The 20,279-nt window shown below is 37.5% G+C and overlaps 1 protein-coding gene across 2 annotated transcripts in view; it reads left to right on the forward strand.

Moving 5' to 3' along the window:
- The window catches only part of LOC127424456 (endophilin-A2-like), a 35,264-nt gene extending 16,505 nt beyond the window's left edge, over nt 1–18,759 (forward strand). The window contains exons 2-10 of one of the 2 annotated variants that reach the window (XM_051669696.1): nt 300–368; nt 1,314–1,386; nt 3,447–3,590; nt 3,728–3,861; nt 5,217–5,375; nt 6,414–6,517; nt 6,647–6,780; nt 7,427–7,474; nt 12,475–18,759. In XM_051669696.1, the coding sequence (XP_051525656.1) occupies nt 300–368; nt 1,314–1,386; nt 3,447–3,590; nt 3,728–3,861; nt 5,217–5,375; nt 6,414–6,517; nt 6,647–6,780; nt 7,427–7,474; nt 12,475–12,668 (1,059 nt within the window). In that variant the 3' untranslated portion in view covers nt 12,669–18,759. The remainder of the gene's footprint in view (nt 1–299; nt 369–1,313; nt 1,387–3,446; nt 3,591–3,727; nt 3,862–5,216; nt 5,376–6,413; nt 6,518–6,646; nt 6,781–7,426; nt 7,475–12,474) is intronic. The other variant, XM_051669697.1, reaches the window with a different exon arrangement.
- The last annotated feature ends 1,520 nt before the right edge of the window (nt 18,760–20,279 follow it).

The following is a 20,279-nucleotide window of genomic DNA, read 5'->3' on the forward strand; positions in this document are numbered from 1 at the left end:
TTAGAAAATCTGCTAATCCCAGAATGTAAAGTTCATTATTATTATTAGTGACTTTTTACTAATAATATTAACAGAAAATTATTATTCCTGGACTTCCCTTTATCCACTGGCTTGCTCAAAATGTGATGCACAAGCTCTTTGTTTCAGTTACATTGATTAATTTGTCTTCACCTCGTTTCTGTCTTGCAAAATCTTCTGTCATTTTGTTACTTGTCAAAAGAGACCAAAATGTTGAGCTGTCTTTCTATGGCTCACCACAAGTCTCTTAAAAATGACTTCATTCTCTCTGTTTGTGTCAGATGGTGAGTGAGAAGGTTGGCGGTGCTGAGGGAACTAAACTCGATGAGGAGTTCAAGGACCTGGAGCGAGTGAGTGGAGCATAATTTCCCCCCACTGCAGTCAACATTTTTTCTAAAGACTTTGATTTAAACACATAAGTGATTCAAAGACTTGACCTCTGTCCCACACACCCATCAATGAGATTTTCTACACCATGTGTGTTTTTCAGAAACAGCTATTAAGTTTACTCCGTTTACCGTTTTAAAAGTGAAAGTGTTGTATAGGGCTGTAATAAAGGAAGTCGATTGTCTGCTTTTTTTAATTAGCTAATTTCTTTGTTTTTAATTCACTGCAGTGTCTTAAACTGAAATCTAAATATCTGAATGAAATAATCCTATCCTGTAATCCTGCATGATGTCATAAAAGCTTCTGCGCAAATATTGCTCAATGATATGAGTTTTACTTTGTTGTAACATTAAACATTGGCTTCACAAATTTGATACATATAAATTGCATCCTTATTTAAGTAGTCTTTCACATATTGTGGTATCCAGTTTAATGAAGTTCCTAATCCAATAAAGATTACTTTGGCCTGAGGAGCAGTGTTTTGATGGCACATTTTAAATGTGACCTTATGCTACAAGTGATTTTCAATAGACAATCCTGTGATAATCTGATTTAGTTATAGACTTGGCTTAATCTGACTCTGGGGATCCTTGTAGTTTGTGTAATATTTGAGAGGTTTAAACCACTCACAGTCGATGACAGATGAGATTTGGAATACCAAAATGAAATAATCCTCCTTTTCATCACAATGACATGAATGCAATTGTAGAGAAACCAAACTTTTTTATTACATTTTACAGTTTGGCCTTTATTTGCATTTATCCTTATTAAAAACGGTGTTATTAAAAATAATTTTGAACCATCAAGAAGGATCTGTGTGGGTTATTGTGTCTGGCCTGTAGTGCTGTGTGTATATATACATTTAGTCATGTTTTCTGTGCAGTAACCTTCCCTCTGTGTTTCTGTAGAAAGTAGATGTGACAAATAAAGCTGTGGTAGAAGTCATCTCTAAAACATCAGAGTACCTGCAGCCCAATCCAGGTAAGACCTTAAAATACCTGAAGCTATACCATGTTAGACACAGTGCCTGGTGCTTTTATTTAGTTGGCTTAAGGCTGATTTATAATTCTGCATCGAATATACAGCATATGCTCCGCGTAGTGGCCAGCGTGTTGGTTTGCATTTACAGTATAGTTCTGCGTTGGTGTGTCTGTGTCGTTCTGTGAGTACACAGCCAAATGCTAACTATATGTTTCATAAATAAACAAAAGCAATGCAAGCAATTTAATTTCTGGTTTCAGAAGAATTTATTAATTTATTGTAGCATCAAAAATGAGTTCAAAGTATGTGAACATGTTGAAATGTAGGTACATATTTATTATACTAAATAAATGAGGAAATTACTGTATGCTTACTCTTGAGTCGCTTAAATAATAATACATCAATATTTTGGCATACTTTTGATGTTCCGCGATGAAAAAGATATCGTCAAATTAATTAATAACTACTCACCTGAATAACACAAAATGGGTGTTGTTTTAAAGACTTTACAATATATTTAGGCAATATAACCAACTCTTACCAGGTGCTTTTTAATTTGCTGACAAATTTGAAGTGTTCTGTTTCCATAAGTTATGAAATATTTTTATTTATTGTCAGTGTTGGGGAGTAATGGAATACATGTAACGGGATTACATATTTAAAATACAAAATATAAGTAACTGTATTCCACTACAGTTACAATTTAAATCATTGGTAATTAGAATACAGTTACATTAAAAAAGTATTTTGATTACTGAAGAGATTACTTTGCATTTTATTGTCATTTGGTTAATTTAATATTTAGTCCTTACAGATGGAAAACATTTATACATATAAATGATGCGATCCAAAGTGCATTTGAACAGTGGAAACACTTTCTTATGATGTGTTACATTCATACGAGCAGACAGAGAAGTAAGTTTGAAGTAAGTCTGGAGCAGAAGACATAGAAATAAACCTTGTGTAAATTGTCAGCTGTACGCTAAGCTAAAATGCTATTTCTAGCCATTTTACATGCACATGTTACCAGGCACGATCATATTTTTTTATCAAGAAAATTCACGTTGGATAATAATTTCTTCTTTTCTAGTAAGATCTTTGATATTAGGGCAAAAATCGTATTCTTGATAATTTTTTTATTGTTTTCCTGTAAAAATATCTAAAAATCCTTAAAACAAGGATTTGTTTTAGAAACAAAATTTTTAACGTGTATTTTGTCTTACTGTACTGGCAGAGTTTTTATAGTCAAAACAAGTGAAAAAATCTACCAGTGCTGAAGAAGTAATCCAAAGTATTTAGAATACGTTACTGACCTTGAGTAATCTAACAGAATACAAATTACATTTTACAGCATGTATTCTGTAATCTGTAGTGGAATACATTTCAAAAGTAACCCTCCCAACCCTGTTTATTGTACTCAATACTGTCAAACATACGGTCAAAACATCATGCCGATCAGAAAGTTTGCGAATAGAATACAAAACATATTCACTCACATATCAAATATCAAGTAAAGGCCTGGAGAAATAAGCTTTTAGAGTTTGTAAGATGTAAACAGATAACTGTTGTGCATTTCGCTTGTAACTTCATAAAATACAAACAGAATAAAAAAAAACAACAGATGCTCCCGATTGAGACAATTGCTTTAATGGCCACGAGCCCAAATACAATTTGATATTATGCAGAAATATTACAATAAACTTGGATAAAATGTGAAGCTACCTCAGAATTCCTTGTTATCATCCTTGGAGGCGGTCTTTGGTTAAAGTGGATAAATTACAGCCTTGTGGTCTGCGTCGACGCAACGCGCAGTTACATTTTTGAAGAGCTGCACGTCAGGCTACGGCGTAGGTTACGCCATAACCGCTGTAGCTACACCTTGCCTACACTGTATGTTCGACGCAGAAGTATAAATCGGCCTTTACTGTTTAAAAAATTCTACACGTTGTACTCCTCAGTAAGTTTTTTCCCTTTGCAAAACAGATGGGTAATTGCTGTAAAATGTCCAACTCTGCCTCTATTAGTCTTTCTCTTTTGCTGTCTCTGCCTGTCTCACACAGCATCTCGTGCAAAGCTCTCTATGTTGAACACTATGTCTAAGATCAGAGGGCAGGTGAAGAGTCCAGGTTATCCACAGGCAGAGGGGCTGCTGGGAGAATGCATGGCAAAGTATGGAAGAGAACTTGGAGAGGAAACTAACTTTGGTGGGTCTACAGAAAGAGTGCAGCATTTAAAACTTCATGAGTTTATGTTTGAGATTCACCTGTTTTCCAAACATAGAAAATAAGTACACAGATACAGTATTTATGCAACCCTGAGAATGCATTTTTTGTGAGTGTAGGCGGTGCTCTAGTTGATGTTGGTGAAAGTATGAAGAGGCTAGCAGAGGTAAAGGATTCTTTGGACATTGATGTCAAACAGAACGTTATTGACCCTTTACAAGGCTTGTGTGACAAGGACCTGAGAGAGATACAGGTTTGCTTTCTTCTCTGTCTGTTTCACACATATACAGAGATCCTTTTATGCCTGCATATTTTAAACAGTTAGGTTGGTATAAAATGTGCTAGACCAGTAGTTCTCAACTGGTGGGTCTGATCTGATTGGGTTGTGGACTGGAGGGCAAAAACAATGCTAAATTCTAATAATAAAATTAACCTAACAATTTATTTGTGCATTTAGGATAGCAAAATAAATAGACTTTTCCAAAGAAAATGTTTCCCATATCTTTTGTTATGGTTTTTCTTCCAATCAAACTCAACAGTATTTTGCCTTGTCACTTATAGGGCTGGGTACTGATATGGATGTCCCGATTCAATTCGATTCAGATTCACAAGCTCTCGATTCAATTCAATATCGATTCATATGGGTTTATTTCAGTTATAATGTCCCTTTTGCTTACATATAAAAGAAATTATCTTCCAGCTAATGCTGTTAATTATACAGGGGAGCTTTTAACTTGTACATTAGGAAAACATAAATTGTACTAATTATATTTGATTACTTTTTCATCTTTTTGGTCACATCTTGGCTTTTTAGAAATGAATAAATAAATATATTCAATCAATAAATAAGATATTATATTTGATATATTATTTTTGTTACATATTTATTGTTAAATTGCATAATTTGTACTATTTACAAGTATTTACATTGATTTGTTGAACACTTGCTAAATCCGGTAGTGTCTCTTTAACAAAAAACAGCATTTCTGTAAACTGCGCCTTTAAATGAGCGCATGTTAACTAGAGAGGACTCTGATGGCTTTATCTCATCTGTGCGATGCATGATTAGAATTAAATGTGTTTTTGTAGTTGTTTTTGATCAAAAACTAACTGTAAAGAACAGAAAGAGTATTAAAAGAGACATTATTCAATGACAAATGGGTTGCATGGATCTCGTCTTGGACACACATTACACGGAAAAACTTTTACTCTCAACACTCTGTGAAAGGATCTCGCTGCTGAACACTTCACGACTAAACTACACAATTTCCAGCCAGTTGCGTTCGTGATTAATCAGAAAAACTATATTTTTACCCACCCCTAATCACTTAGTAGACACATGGTAACCCATGTTGATGAGCCATATTAGGCAGATGCCAACATTGGGTAGGTTGCATGACATGTTTTCATCCTCAAAAACCATGAACAAAACTATGCAGGTTAAAAGAAAATACAAGTCAGACTACATATTATAGCTTACAGGTTTGATATTATGTTTGGACACCACTAGATTTTATATATTTTAAATTGATTGCCTTTATGGCTATGCTTGAATATGCTCTATTCTACACCACTTGGATTGACATGGAGAGTTCCCCTTTTTCTCAGCACCATCTGAAAAAGCTAGAAGGACGCAGGTTGGATTATGACTATAAGAAGAAACGTCAAGGGAAGATTCCAGATGAAGAGGTCAGGCAGGCACTGGAGAAGTTTCATGAATCTAAGGAGGTGGCTGAGATCAGCATGTACAATCTTCTAGAAACTGATGTAAGGATCTGGCAGCTTGACACTTAATTTTTTTTTATATTTTTGTGCTTTTGTGTGTCCTGGGGGTTGTGCTAATCCTATTAGTAGCACTGCGTAAATTAGTGTGTGTCTGTAATACCTTGTCCAACTGAGTTTATACCAGGAGGGAATATCTTTGGCATTACCAAAATTAACAGTAACTCTTGAATGAATGTCACTTTAGAATTAGTGGAATTAAAAATGAAAATATCCCGTCCTTCTTTGACTCCAGCCAATCAGTGGTTCAAGCCAGTTAATCCAATGAAGCTGTACTGCAGCCAAAACAATAAAAACCTCACAGTAACTGGCTGTAGCTGTCATCTATTTTCTTGAGATTTCACAGTGCCATCTGTAGTTTCAAAATGAGAATGACTTCATGGGGACTGAAGCATTGGCAGATGGAGTCTATGAATATAAAGAGCATTTAAAATCATCAAAGTACTAAATGCAAAGTGATGTAGTGAAGATACAGTTTGGCACAGATTTAAAGTATAGTAAAAGTTTAGTGTGAATCATAGCAGAGCTGAAATTCAACCGTCTAATGAGACTCAAGTGTAGTGAATTCAAGTCAGGCTTCATGAAGTACTCATTAACTAGGCTGTTTGTTTATGAAGGTTGTTGTGGTAGCCCAGTGTTACTGTGTGTAAGCTGTGTGTAGTCATGCAAGAGGAGAAATCGCTATGCATGTGTGAGAGAGAACTCGTGTTCTTGTAGTTAGCTATATGTGAAAGGTTCCATTGAGCAAGTTTGCATGTGGGGGGCGGGGGGTTTGGGTCGTTTAGGAGGAAACATTTTTAGGTTACAAACTGGTAATTACAAGGGTATTTATGCTTAAAAAACACACTAAACTATGTTTTTTTGAAAATGTAAAAATGCAGAAAGATTTTTGTAAGGGTTAGGGGATAGAATCTATAGTGCGTATAGTATAAAAATCATTATGTCTATGGAGAGTCCTCATAAGGATAGCCGCACCAATGTGTGTGTGTGTGTGTTTGTTCTCGTTCGTTCCTGGCTGTGCAGATTGAGCAGGTGAGCCAGCTGTCATCGCTGGTTGAGTCTCAGCTGCAGTACCACAGACAGGCTGTTCAGATCCTGGATGAACTGTCAGACAAACTCAGAGACAGGTGTGTATGTGTGAGCACATGTGACCTTACAAAGCGTCTGTTCATACAGATACTATAGTCATGATGGGCTGATTTCTGTCAAAAGAAGAAATAAGTGACTTATAATTGACTCTTCTTTTAATCAACCAGGATGAACGATGCTCAGTCACGTCCTCGTAAAGAGTATATTCCCAAGCCCAAACCTGCAATTGACTTTGGAGACACTAACGAACACTCAAATGGTGGCTTCACCCCGATATCTGCTCCACCCATGCACAATGCAGGTAAGACCAGACCACTAAAAAAAAAAGAGTTATTTCACCCAAAAATGAAAATTCTGTCATCATTAATTCAACCTCATGTTGTTCCAAACCCGTTTATTGTTCCCTCTTCTGTGGAACACAAAAGGAGATTTTAGGCAAAATATTAAATATAAAAATATACTTTCATTGCATGGAAAAAAGCTTAAATGAAAATGAATGGTGACTGAGGCTAACATGTTGTCTAACATCTCCATTTATGTTCTACAGAAAAAAGATAGTCATATGGGTTTAGAACAATATGACAGAAATTATGACAGAATTTTCTTTTTTGGGGGAACTTTCCCTTTAAATGAAAAAATGCAGCCCAACTTTCCCCATTCCATTGTGAGACATACATTAAAGTGAGGAATTGAGCTGTTGCTGGATCAGAATAGATGGTCAGCATCTCCATTACATTGATGAAACCACTTTAACAAGAGACTTGTGAGAGAAAGGCACATTGTCTGGTTGCGGTTTGGTGGCAGGGTGTGATGAGACCGCCTGTCCATTTGTGTGTGGCATGAATGTATGTGTGTGTCGGGATAGGCAAGCCAATTCGGCAGCTGTCAGCTGCTCACTTCGTCAGCCAGTGACCCTGTTCTGTATTCTCTTCCCATTACGTCATCAGACCCATACCACCAGTCTGGCAGAATGGCATTGCGGAAAACCAGATTGCGTGAGTCAGAGAATGTTTGTGTGTATATCCATATGTGTATGCATGGGAAAGTGCATGTTAAAGTGCGCTGGGGGTGGGAGGAAAAATTAGGAAGTTGGATGAGATTTATTGGGAAGGTGCATTAAAATAAAGGAAATATAAATCCTCAACAATTAGTTGTAACTGTATTTGATCAAAAGCAAGATACAGATTAATCATGTGCTTTTCTTTAAAAAGTTTTTGATCAAACATTTACTTTTTTTGCATAATTAAGGGGCCATTCGGACCAAAACCGTTATTGCACTGAAAAAAGCCAGACGCACAAGTGTTTTTAAAAATGAAGTTCATTTTAACTTGACACACGTATTCCTTTGCAAGACTGAAAAAACAGCAAGATGTCAAAGACGCAGCAGTCAAAGACATCCATCTAGCACATGTTTACAGCACAGATGGACACGAACATTTGTTGTTGTGAACAGATCAAGATAATCAAATGTTTCTGCCACAGCAACACAATTGATTGGCTTTTCTACATACGTAAACACACATACATATCCATGAGGTCATACTAATGTTTTGGGGCATGTTTTTAGGGAGTTTCCATAGCAGTGAAAGTGAGAATTTCTTAAGGGACATATTTAGCCGCTTTTCCACCATGGGACTGAACGGTTCTTAGCATGGAACAGTTACAGTCACATTTCCACTTGAGCACGGATCAGCACAGCACGATTATAAACCATTCTCACCACAGAATTCTCTACACAGTTAGCTAACCGTACTCCACTGCTGACCATACTCAACCATTCTCAACCGTGCTGGTAGAATGGCTTTAGAATGTGCCGACTGAATGGCTTTAAAATGTGTTTCTTCATGATTTTATTATGATGGATGGTTTAGCTAGTATTGTAGACATTAGTTTTTCTACACACCTTTTTCATCAGGGAAGTAGATTACTAGCTCATTTAAACTCAAAATACTTCAGTATATAATATTTTGTCAATAAATATCCTTTTAAGCTAGTTTGGGAACTTTTACCTTTCTGCATGTTGGTGTCCAGTGGTAAACACAAGCCCTCAGCAAATTATTGTAAACCTTGGGCCTTTGTCTCTTTGCTTTCCTTTTTGCAGCATGGTCTGTGTCTTTGCTGTTTGTTAACAGAGTAAAACCAGGGAAAAAGGTAGTCCTAAAAACTGGAATATGCGATCATCCTCCGTCGCTCCAAAGTTTACCTCTCACAGCATCGCCAAAAGACAGATCTGTTACGTACCACAGTAGAAGAGGAAACCTTAACCGCACCAGCTGGCCTGGATCGGCACGGAACAGTATGGTTTTGCGATGAGAACTGTTCGGCCCATTGGTGGAAAAGCGGCTATAGACTTAATCATGCATCAAGTTCAGGCTCTCCATTAGATGGATGTTTATTGCATCAATATACAGCTAACTACAGGTTACACATTGGATGTTTGGGTGGGATATACTGTGTGTGTTTTACACACACACACAAAAAAAGGTTTGTGAATGTGTAAGGTCATGTCCACACTAATACGTTTTTGTTTTTTAATTTATTTTTAACATTGATTATGCTATGTTTATGCATCTCATCCACACTGGAATGGCATTTTGCTCCAATGAAGACATTCTCCATAACTGCATACTTTGGAAAACGATGGCATTAGGAAACAGAAAGCAGAGATTTCAAATTTAAACAGATTAGTGTGGACGTGGCTGAGGAGAGCAAAAGATTGTACGAATATCTCTGTGTTTGTGTTTGCATGAATGTGTGCATGTGTGTTGGCGTCAGGCTGAGTGCTGCTCCACTTGACAGAGTAAACCCCTGCTACAGACTGAAATTCAGGGTCTCCTGTCACATGACGATAAACCCAGGCTTTAACACCTGACCCCTCACTAACATAGTGCACCTAATTTTTAACAAATGGTTGAAGTGGGATTTAAACTGTGTTAATCTAACACAAATGCTAACCTCCGTAATGTTGGCACCCCATATAATTAAATAATCACCAAATGTTAATGTTAAAAAAATGTTGTGCCAATTTGTGCCGCAAAAATTAACGTTTGTGCTGGTTCAGTGTTTGAGATATTAGACATAATTTTTTTGGCTGTGTGACATCACTTTCCACCCCATGTGGTCCAAATCACTCCAAATCAGTGCCGTTTGTTTGTGCTCGATTGTTGCTGATTTTTGACGTTAAAATTAATCTTGTATCTATTCTCCTTCCTTAGAAATAACAGCTTGTATTCAGGAGCAGTGACGTCACTCTCTACCCCATGTCATCCAAATCGCACCAAACCGGTGTCATTCGTTTGTGCTCGGTTTGTGCTGATTTGTGCCATTAAAATTAATCTTGTATCTATCCCCCTTCCTTAGAAATAACAGCTTGTATTCGGGAGCAGTGACGTCACTCTCCACCCCATGTCATCCAAATCGCACCGAACCGTTGTTGTTTGTTTGTGCTCGGTTTGTGATGTTTTGTGCCGTTAAAATTAATCTTGTATCTATTTACCTTCCCTAGAAATAACAGCTTGTATTCGGGAGCAGTGACGACACTCTTCACACTATGTTGTCCAGCCTCCGTGAAGTTGGCACCCCATATAATTAAATAATTACCAAATCTATACCATTCCTTTTTGCCGGTTGTGTAGGAGTGACGTAACTGCTCCCGAAAAGTTTCATGCTATATCTAAGGAAGATAAATATTTACAGTGTTTCTTTTAACAGCACAAACCAGCACAAACAAATGGCACTGGTTTGGAGCGATTTGGACCACATGGGGTGGAGAGTGACGTCACTGCTCCTGAATACAAGCTGTTATTTCTAAGGAAGGGAAATAGATACATGATTAATTTTAACGACACAAACCGAGCACAAACGAACAGCACCAGTTCGGAGAGATTTAGACCACATGGGGTGGAGAGTGACATCACTGCTTCCGAAAAGTTCTATGTTATTTCTAAGGAAGGGAATTAGAAACAAGATTAATTTTAACGGCACAAATCAGCACAATCCGAGCACAAACGAACGGCACCGGTTTGGAGCGATTTGGACCACATGGGGTGGAGAGTGACGTCACTGCTCCCGAAAAGTTTCTTGTTATATCTAAGGAAGGGAAATAGTTACAGTGTTTCTTTTAACGGCACAAATCGAGCACAAATGAACGGCACCGGTTTGGAGCGATTTGGACCACATGGGGTGGAAAGTGATGTCACACAGCCAAAAAAAATTATGTCTAATATCTCAAACACCGAACCAACACAAACGTTAACATTTGCAGCACAAATGCAGCACAAAGGAATGGTATAGATTTGGTAATGATTTAATAACAGTTGGGCTCAAAAGTTTGCATACCCTTGGAGAACTGGTAATATATGTACCATTTTTAAAGAAAACATGAGTGAGCAGGCAAATCACATTTCTTTTATTTCTAATGGGATTCATATTCAACTGTAGGTTATAACAGAATGGCACAATCATAAAACAAAACATGGCAACAAAGAAAAAAACGAAATGACCCCTGTTCAAAAGTCTAAATACCCTTAGTTCTTAATACTGTGTATTGCCCCCTTTAGCATCAATGACAGCATGCAGTCTTTTGTAATAGTTGTCTATGAGGCCCCAAATTCTTGCAGGTGGTATAGCTGCCCATTTTTCTTGGCAAAATGCCTCCAGGTCATGCAAAGTCTTTGGTCGTCTTGCATGAACCGCACGTTTGAGATCTCCCCAGAGTGGCTCGATGATATTAAGGTCAGGAGACTGTGGTGGCCACTCCAGAACCTTCACCTTTTTCTGCTGTAACCACTGGAGGGTCAACTTGGCCTTGTGCTTAGGGTCATTGTCGTGCTGGAAAGTCCAAGAGCGTCCCATGCGCAGCTTTTGTGCAGAAGAATGCAAATTGTCTGCCAGTATTTTCTGATAACATGCTGCATTCATCTTACCATCAATTATCACAAGATTTCCCGTGCCTTTAGAGCTCACACACCCCCAAAACATCAGTGAGCCACCACCATGCTTCACAGTGGGGATGGTATTCTTTTCACTATAGGCCTTGTTGACCCCTCTCCAAACATAGGTCTTGTCACTCCAAATTACAGTGTGCCAGAAGCTGTGAGGTGTGTCAAGGTGTTGTCGGGCAGCCTGTATTTCTCCTGAGGTTACCTGTGGGTTTTTCTTTGTATCACGAACAGTTCTTTTGGCAGTTGTGGCTGAAATCTTTCTTGGTCTACCTGACCTTGGCTTGGTATCAAGAGATCCCCGAATTTTCCACTTCTTAATAAGTGATTGAACAGTACTGACTGGCATTTTCAAGGCTTTGGATATCTTTTTATATCCTTTTCCATCTTTATAAAGTTCCATTACCTTGTTACGCAGGTCTTTTGACAGTTCTTTTCAGCTCCCCTTGGCTCAGTATCTAGCCTGCTCAGTGCATCCACGTGAGAGCTAACAAACTCATTGACTATTTATACACAGACACTAATTGCAATTTAAAAAGCCACAGGTGTGGGAAATTAACCTTTAATTGCCATTTAAACCTGTGTGTGTCACCTTGTGTGTCTGTAACAAGGCCAAACGTTCAAGGGTATGTAAATTTTTGATCAGGGCCATTTGGGTGATTTCTTTATCATTATGATTTACTAAACTTAAATAAAAGGATCAGTCATATTTTCAAAATCAATGCCAAAATTTCACAATTTCTGCCAGGGTATGCAAACTTTTGAGCACAACTGTATATGGGGTGCCAACTTCACAGAGGTCAAATACCTGTGTATTTTGTGGAAATTGCACTTGAAGGCATGACTCTGGGTTGACAGACTAGTTCCTAGTTGCTGCTGGGAATTATGAAAGTATTATAAATATATACAATTTTAAAATAGTTATAGTATCTGCCTTGTGAGGGTGTAATACTTAAATTACTGTATGATTTTTTTTTTTTGGTCATTTCTAATACATCAACCACTGACTCCTGCCCTCATCATTAAATCTCTGTCCTCACCATCTTACTTCACAGCAGCGGAGCAGCCGTGCTGTAAAGCGCTCTATGACTTTGAGCCAGAGAATGAGGGTGAGTTGGGCTTCCATGAGGGTGACATCATCACTCTGACCAATCAAATCGATGAAAACTGGTACGAAGGCATGCTTCGTGGCCAATCAGGATTCTTCCCTCTCAACTACGTGGAGGTGATCGTTCCTCTTCCACACTAAAAGGTGTCCAAAGAGGAAAAGAGGGGGAGGGGGAGAGAGGAGCAAAAACAAATAAAAGGGAGAAAGATGGAGGGAAGTGAGGTAGGGAGAAAGGAGACAGCTGAAGTCATCTTGGTCTTCATCCTCACCTGTATTCACATTGTTGCCGTTGATCCAAATGTACCTGTACTCAGGCACTTTTACACATTGATTTATTTTTGAAGGAGGGATGGTTGGAAAATGACAACTTCACATTCCAGGACTGAAAATAAGCATTAACTGACTGACTGACTGACTGACAGACAAGGACAATTCAACTTGGTTAAGCTTTAGTTTCATACACTAACACATTTCATTTTTTTTTTCTTTTTTTTTTTTTTTATCAAGTTTGTTAATAATGTCTCAAACTATTTTGTAGTACATAAACTAAAAAGAAATGAATACAGATAAAGATACCCCAGTGGGTTTTTAAAGAGCAGTGAGTGTACGTGCTCAATGCATGTCCTCGATTGTTGGATTGTGAATGGTTGCATTTTGACTCGACTGGTCCCTTTACTTCCCCCTGCTGGTCAGGTGCGACGTGTACCTGCCCCTGATTAAGGAGAAACTGCCTTTTATCTGTGACGAAAACGTTAACTCCGCACTGTGAGGCTGCATGTGCAATGTCCCAATAAGCAGCAATCCTGAGCCACAAACCTGTAAAGAGGAATTAGTCCTTTTATACACTCCATATTTGTAATGTTTTTCTATAGCTTTCCTCATCTAATATTTTCATGCATTTTTTACAAGATATGATTAGCACCTGGGACATCATTTTGTAAAGATGAACTAAAATACTTATGTAAGGGATGTGTTTCAGGTTGAGATGGCTTTCTGGGATATCTGAAAAAGATGTTCTATTCTTACTGCACTACAATTTTTTAACACTATGAAGTTTGAAACACTTTGCCATCCTCTTATTATTACAGTTCAACTTCAAACTTGGGGGACTGATACCATCCAGTCATTTTTTGTCTATTTTCTAAGGAAAACACAGCCAAATAGTTATGGAATGTAATAAGGTTCTTGAAATGTGTTCCTCCGGTTGCCTGAATATACAGTCTTCCTCTCTTTCTCCTCTTTTGTCAGTTTACTGGTAGTCTAACCATCTGATGCTGCTGGCAGTGTCCCATTATTTCAGCTGTGATTATTTAGACATGTTTAGGGTGGATGTTGTCTAATAACCCCCTTGTTTGAAGTAAGACAATTTTACATAGACTTTTTTAAAATGTATATAAATATAAACATTTCTTTCAGTCTTCAGAAATGAAGGGATGGTGCTACATCTCTTGTTCTCTCTTGGGGTGATGTGGTATGATTTAAAAAAAAAAAAAAAAAAAAAAAAAAAACTGTGTCATTGCAAACTTCACAGTCCCACGCACCTCTTGTCGGTTCTGAACACACCAACTTCTGTCCCTCCACCCACTCCAAGTCCTATCTGAACAGAGCACCTCTCTAGTGGATTCTGTATGCTTTGTCCTTTGCCTACCGGTGTCTGTTTACATGTGTCAGGCCACCAGATGTGCTGGAGCAGACAGGTTAAAGTCACTATCTCAAAGTGAAAACAAAAAGATGATTACAGATTTTTAGTGCCTCTTTGATGGCAAGAATGGACCTAGAACAACAAAAAAAAAATAGTAATTCTTATTTTCAAGCTAACATGTCGTTTATTTCTGTCTTTGTTTGTTTGTTTGTTTTGTACAAAGAGCTTGTTGGTTTCAGTATTTGGTATGAGCTCTGTGACCAGATGTACAAGCATGTGTACTGATGTGCCTTTGCAACACTACAAATTTAAACAAATGTGTTATTTCTGTCTAATTCAACCGGAGTACCAGAATAATCTTATGAAAATAAATCATTCTGGTTCTACTCTTTTAGTATTATATTATTTTTTATATGTATACAAAACCATTCAGCTTTTTTTAATTAAGAAGTTTTGCATGTTGGCTTACTATCATAGCAGGTTGATGTATGTTGTAGTTTTAAAGTCTCCTCTTGTATGTCTTGGAAGATTTAACTGCATTATATTGTTATTCTTAAATATCCCAAACCTTAAATATTTGTATTTTAATGTTGTGTCCAGTCATCTTTAAGTGAATAAATTCAAGAAAGTACCCCATCTGTTTTACTTGTAAGTGGAGCTTTCTGTTTGTTTTTATTTTATTTTAATATAAAAAAATAGTAATGTCAAGAGCCTCCTTTTCACCATCAGGCCTAAAAGTAACCATTGTTGCATCATACAGTTCTGTACTAGGGATGTGCAAGGTTACCATTTTTAACATTCTGTTAACCGCAAGGTTTCATGAATGGTTAATCGGTTTTTCATATGGAGTCGGGACATGGGATTAAAGAATGTTTATTATAATAGAATTACCTTAAACACTACACAAAACAGCAGCAAATAAAATGTACAGTGAGCTATGAATCTAATACATACTGTACATCTTTAAATGAAAAAGTCTTGCATTAAAGTCAAACAAAAATAATAAAACTGCCACTGCCAGTATATGCGCTCTGCACGGGCAGGTTCACACATCGGTGAGGCAGCGAACGCAAATATTATGTGCGTGGGGTCACAGTAAATAGCCTCTTCATGGTGCTTTGATTTTTAAATGGTTTAAAATCAAATTACATTGAATTTGTCTAATTATTATACTAAATATGCACACCAGAGCAAAAGGGAAAAAACACATTCTTACTGTTTATAAAGCGTTGAAATGTTGCTTGGTGAAAAACAAACTGGAATCATGTTTAATGGTGTAACGTCACATAAAGTACTCTTCTTCAGAACGCAGAACAACGAATGAAACACAATGCAGGTGTTTCGAGATGCATTTATAAAAACTGAAGTCTTTTGAACTTTTACTCGTGTCTAAAAATGTGGCGATCCTGCGCCAGGCGCTGAGAGAAAAAAGTGAGATTCAGTCAGCGAAACAGTAAAAGACTTCCATACAGCACGTGCCAGTACCACTGATCTATAACAGTGCAGATCCACACAAAAGGCATGTTTGAACAGCCCCTAACTCACCCTAATCTGATGGTTTGTCGGAACTCATCGAGCTCTAGTCAGGTTGCAGACCTGTATTGCACGTGTAGAATAACCGAATAGAGGTTTTGATATTCGAATAGTAGCAGATCGAACGGTTAACCGAATGTCGAATATCCGTGCACATCCCTATTCTGTAATGATGCAGACTCATTGCCACTGTTATGGTTTCTTTTTCAATTGTGCTGCTGTGCAATCATGAATAGAATGGACGGACTAGGCAATTGACCAATCGTGAGTTGTCATGTCACTAAAGCCATTTCACCAGCATGGTTCTCAGTTCTGAGTATGGTTACAGTGCTGTGAATTCTGGGCCAGGAATGGTTTGCAGTAGAATCGAAAGCGTTAAAGTGAAAATGCCACTAAAACCGTTACTCACCGTGCTCAGAAAAGCTTGGCACGATGGTGGAAAAGCGGCTAAGATGTTAAAATCAGAAGCAAATGAAATGAGTTTCATGTGTTCCAGTGTATATTTTCAGGTTTCAGCAGGTAAAAGGCATTTGTCCCATATTGCGTAGTCAACATGGCACAAATCTAAGCACATAAACAGATAAAATACCAGCAAAAAAAGTGAGGGAGATAGAGAGAGAGGGGGAGAGAGAGAGAGAGAGAGAGAGAGAGAGAGAGAGAGAGAGAGAGAGAGAGAGAGAGACTCATTAACCTGTCTTCTCTTTCCTAACTACCCACAAGAATTTTCTAACACAGAGGAAGACATGTTCACAGCACAGGTATGGCAGAACCGCATAAACCACAGCCAGTAATACAGACCTAACCGTCCTAAAGGCAACAGTTTGGACAGAAGCACATATGGTATTTCCTCCATGAAGGCATTTCATATACAGTATAACAGTGCATAGACAGTAATGCACAGGTTGAGAGTTCCTAAGTCAGCACTGACCGATAAACTGAACAGTTCTAACAACCTGACTCAAACACGCACAGACACACACTGCTCTAGTCACTGTGTGTTGCACAGTTGGTTGTACACATGCTCTAGGATCTGCGTATACACCTTGTCTTTTGGTGTGTAGCCACTTAGAGAAGCCTGAGGATGAAACAACACAAAGTGGTTAAAAATGCACATCTCTGGAATGTTATTGGTCAGAGTTACAATCATACTTTACTGTCAGATCCAATCTATTAATGTATTAAAATACTGTAATTGGCACTGAATAAAGTATTCAGTAAATACTCTCAGCCAGCTGTAAATTATAACGTTCTTAACGATAATCCATGAGTCCATGATTTAAGTTTTAATCAAAACATTTATTTTATTTTTTTAATGAAGAAAAGCTATCAAAGCAGTCCTAGACTTTGTCGAGTATTGAGGTATTAGGACTCCATATCTTACTGAACTAAACCAGGTCTGGAGCAGACCTATAAAACTCCACTATTAGCGTCTACACACAGAGATAAAGTTTTTTATTTCAGCCATAGTTTTACTCAAGATTTCGTAATCCTGGTTAATAAAACATAAAGTTATGTAGAATACTTTAATAATCTAATCTACTGTACGTTGAGGTATTACTCCGTGCTAAAAAGACTACACAATATATTCCTGAGGCACAAAGAATTGTAGCAGAAACTGATATCCCTGTTTTCCCAACATTGTTTACAATGGTGAACTTGTTAAATAAATTTTAATCATCTAATTAACACATCTGTAGTGAGGAAGTTGTCAGCACGCCCTGGGATTCGAACTAGTGAACTCCAGGGTTGGTATAGCCAGCGTCTTTTACGACTGAGCTACCCAGGGCCCTTGTTTGCCACACATTTAATGGTAGATACACAGGCTGCACGCTCTTCTCATACATGAGAAAATTAACAAACCATTAGCATCACAAAACATAAAAGTATAATAAAGGTCAGGAAGAGCATCTTCCTCCTGCACCTGTACACAGACTGAGTAGTAACTCTCTAATCCCACAGCACACGCATATGCAAATGAGATGGTCAGTGTTTTAAAGGTACCCTGCATACTAATAGAATGCATGTAAATACATTGTCTTAATCGTTACAGAACGATCATATTTTTTATCAAGAAAATTCATGTTGGCTCATAATTTATTTTTTTCTAGTAAGACCTTTGATAAAAGGGCAAAAAATCATATTCTCGATAATAATTTTTGTATTGTTTTCCTGTAAAAATATCTAAAAATCCTTAAAACAAGATCAATTTGATTTTTCTTGTTTTAGAAACAACACTGCATAAGATATTTAGGATTTTCAGAGAATGTATTTTTAACGTGTATTTTGTCTTACTGTACTGGCAGAGTTTTTATAGTCAAAACAAGTGAAAAAATCTACCACTGCTGAAGTAGTAATCCAAAGTATTTAGAAAACATTACTGACCTTGAGTAATCTAACGAAATACGTTACAAATTACATTTTACAGCATGTGTAATCTGTAGTGGAATACATTTCAAAAGTAACCCTTCCAACCCTGACTTTAGGTAACTAAGACTAAACTAAATTTGGACACCACTTAGAGTAGCATCATTCTTGACATCAACGTGGCAAGGATAGTGACAACACAAGTGAGTCAAGACACTACAGTAATTAATATAAACGCAAAGAGGACTGTAGCAAAATGGAACATTCCCTCCTTTTAATCTCACTATAATTGTCTATTTTTGCTGTATTGTGACATAAATCATGAATTAGGGCATTTCATGTTTTTGATTAATACAACTGTAAATAAATGTATTTATTAAGCATTTATAACATGTTTGTAAAAATGCTCACTATTTGGCAAGTATTGCATGAAAGTCGTCCTTTTCATTCATGTTGTTATAACTGCATATCAATGATTCATAATGCATTTGTAAATTACTTTATCATCATTAATGAAGCCCTTTATAAACCATTAACAAAGGGAACATTAATTCACAGCATTACACAAAATTTTGCTTTTAGCTGCAGAAGCTGTATTCATAAATACTCTGCCAGTCTAAAAATGTCCTGTTACACTATATTCTATATTACCCTTGGGTGCTTTGTTCTGATATCAGTAATAAAAGTGGTTGTAAATGCAAGTTGCACTACTCATGTTTATGTGGAGTACAGTGTCATACCGTGCAGCTCTTCATCATCATCTCCCATTTTGTCATCCTCTCCCTCACTTATCAGGCTCTGAAGTAAACAAATGAAATAATACAATTACTGGCTACACCTCATAACATGTATTGTCCAAAATTGTCATAATCATCCCATATTTATTCAAAAATAATGTATCCCCTTTTAAATACTTGTACTACAAAATTCTCTGTTGCTTACCATGTCGGCACTAGGATGGTATTTGTGGAGCCAGGTGGTTTTGTACTGCACCAGTTTCTGGCCACGGTACCGCACTGAGGCCCAGCCACAGCCAGACTTCTTGGCCGGGTTGACCAGGCGCTTACGGTGTGGGCCCAAGCACTTACGGTGTGGGCCAAGGCGCTTGGAGAGCTAAAAAATCTGCCCGGTCTCCACCCAACAGATCTTCCCATCATTTAAAAAGTATCCAACAATCTTTTTACCTTGGAGAGAGAAAGACAAAGTGCAGCAAACACATTCAGTCAGTACAGTTGTAGTTCATCCATAAGCCAAACCATGAAAAAAATAATATTGATTAAGCAGAAAAATAAGTGGTAATAGCCATGATGAGTTGATTGTCGGACAGTACCAGGTAGTGTATGGACAGAGCGCTGTCTCCGGGCTCCACAACTGTCCTTTAAGAGGACTCTTAATGTGATGCCTCTCCTGGTCAGGAGGGAACACCTCCCAGAGCAGGCCCTCAGATCTGTGTCTTCTGCCCCACTCAACTCCTCAACTTCTTCATCCACTCCCTCCTCAACCACCTGATGAGGGTGGCTCTGAGGCTGAAGACAATCAATAGACAAAGAACTAATAAATACGGTACTGACAAGAATACATCAAAAGGGCTTTAAATGTTTGATGCATGTTTATGAGATGAAGATACATGTTACCCTGACACAAAGCAGGATCATTATGAGATACACATATATAAGAAGAAAATTTAATATTTCATCCAAGGAGTAACAAAAATCACACTGGTTGAATGAACAACTGATTATATTAGTAATTTATGTAAAAAAAAAAAAAAAAAAAAAAGACTGGAGTTCCATTGTCTGACTGGACAGTTATACCATCAGATCAAGTTAAAACAGTGTTTAAAAGTAATTTCACAAACGTCTGCATTGTACAATTATAATGTCCTTTGGAAAAAGTATTTTCTCAGTGATGCATGTGGCTAGAGTTCTATATTTTATATATTTGCTTATTTATATTATGCTTGAAATCAGCTATAATCAGAAGCTATGCAATCATTTTCATATATTCACATTTATGTACTCAGTTTTATATTCATTCATATCCAGGGCCGGCCCAAGCCTTTATGGGGCCCTAAGCAGAATTTGATTTGGGGGCCCCTCTGTGCCGCCAATACGATTGACTATTGTCAATGCTTGATTATTTGTACACTATAAATCTAACACACCCATTATCAATTTTATTAGTTGTAGCTGTGTTGCTTACAACATACCAAT

Source organism: Myxocyprinus asiaticus, chromosome 33, assembly GCF_019703515.2.
Source record: "Myxocyprinus asiaticus isolate MX2 ecotype Aquarium Trade chromosome 33, UBuf_Myxa_2, whole genome shotgun sequence".
Classification (NCBI taxonomy): Eukaryota; Metazoa; Chordata; class Actinopteri; order Cypriniformes; family Catostomidae; genus Myxocyprinus; species Myxocyprinus asiaticus.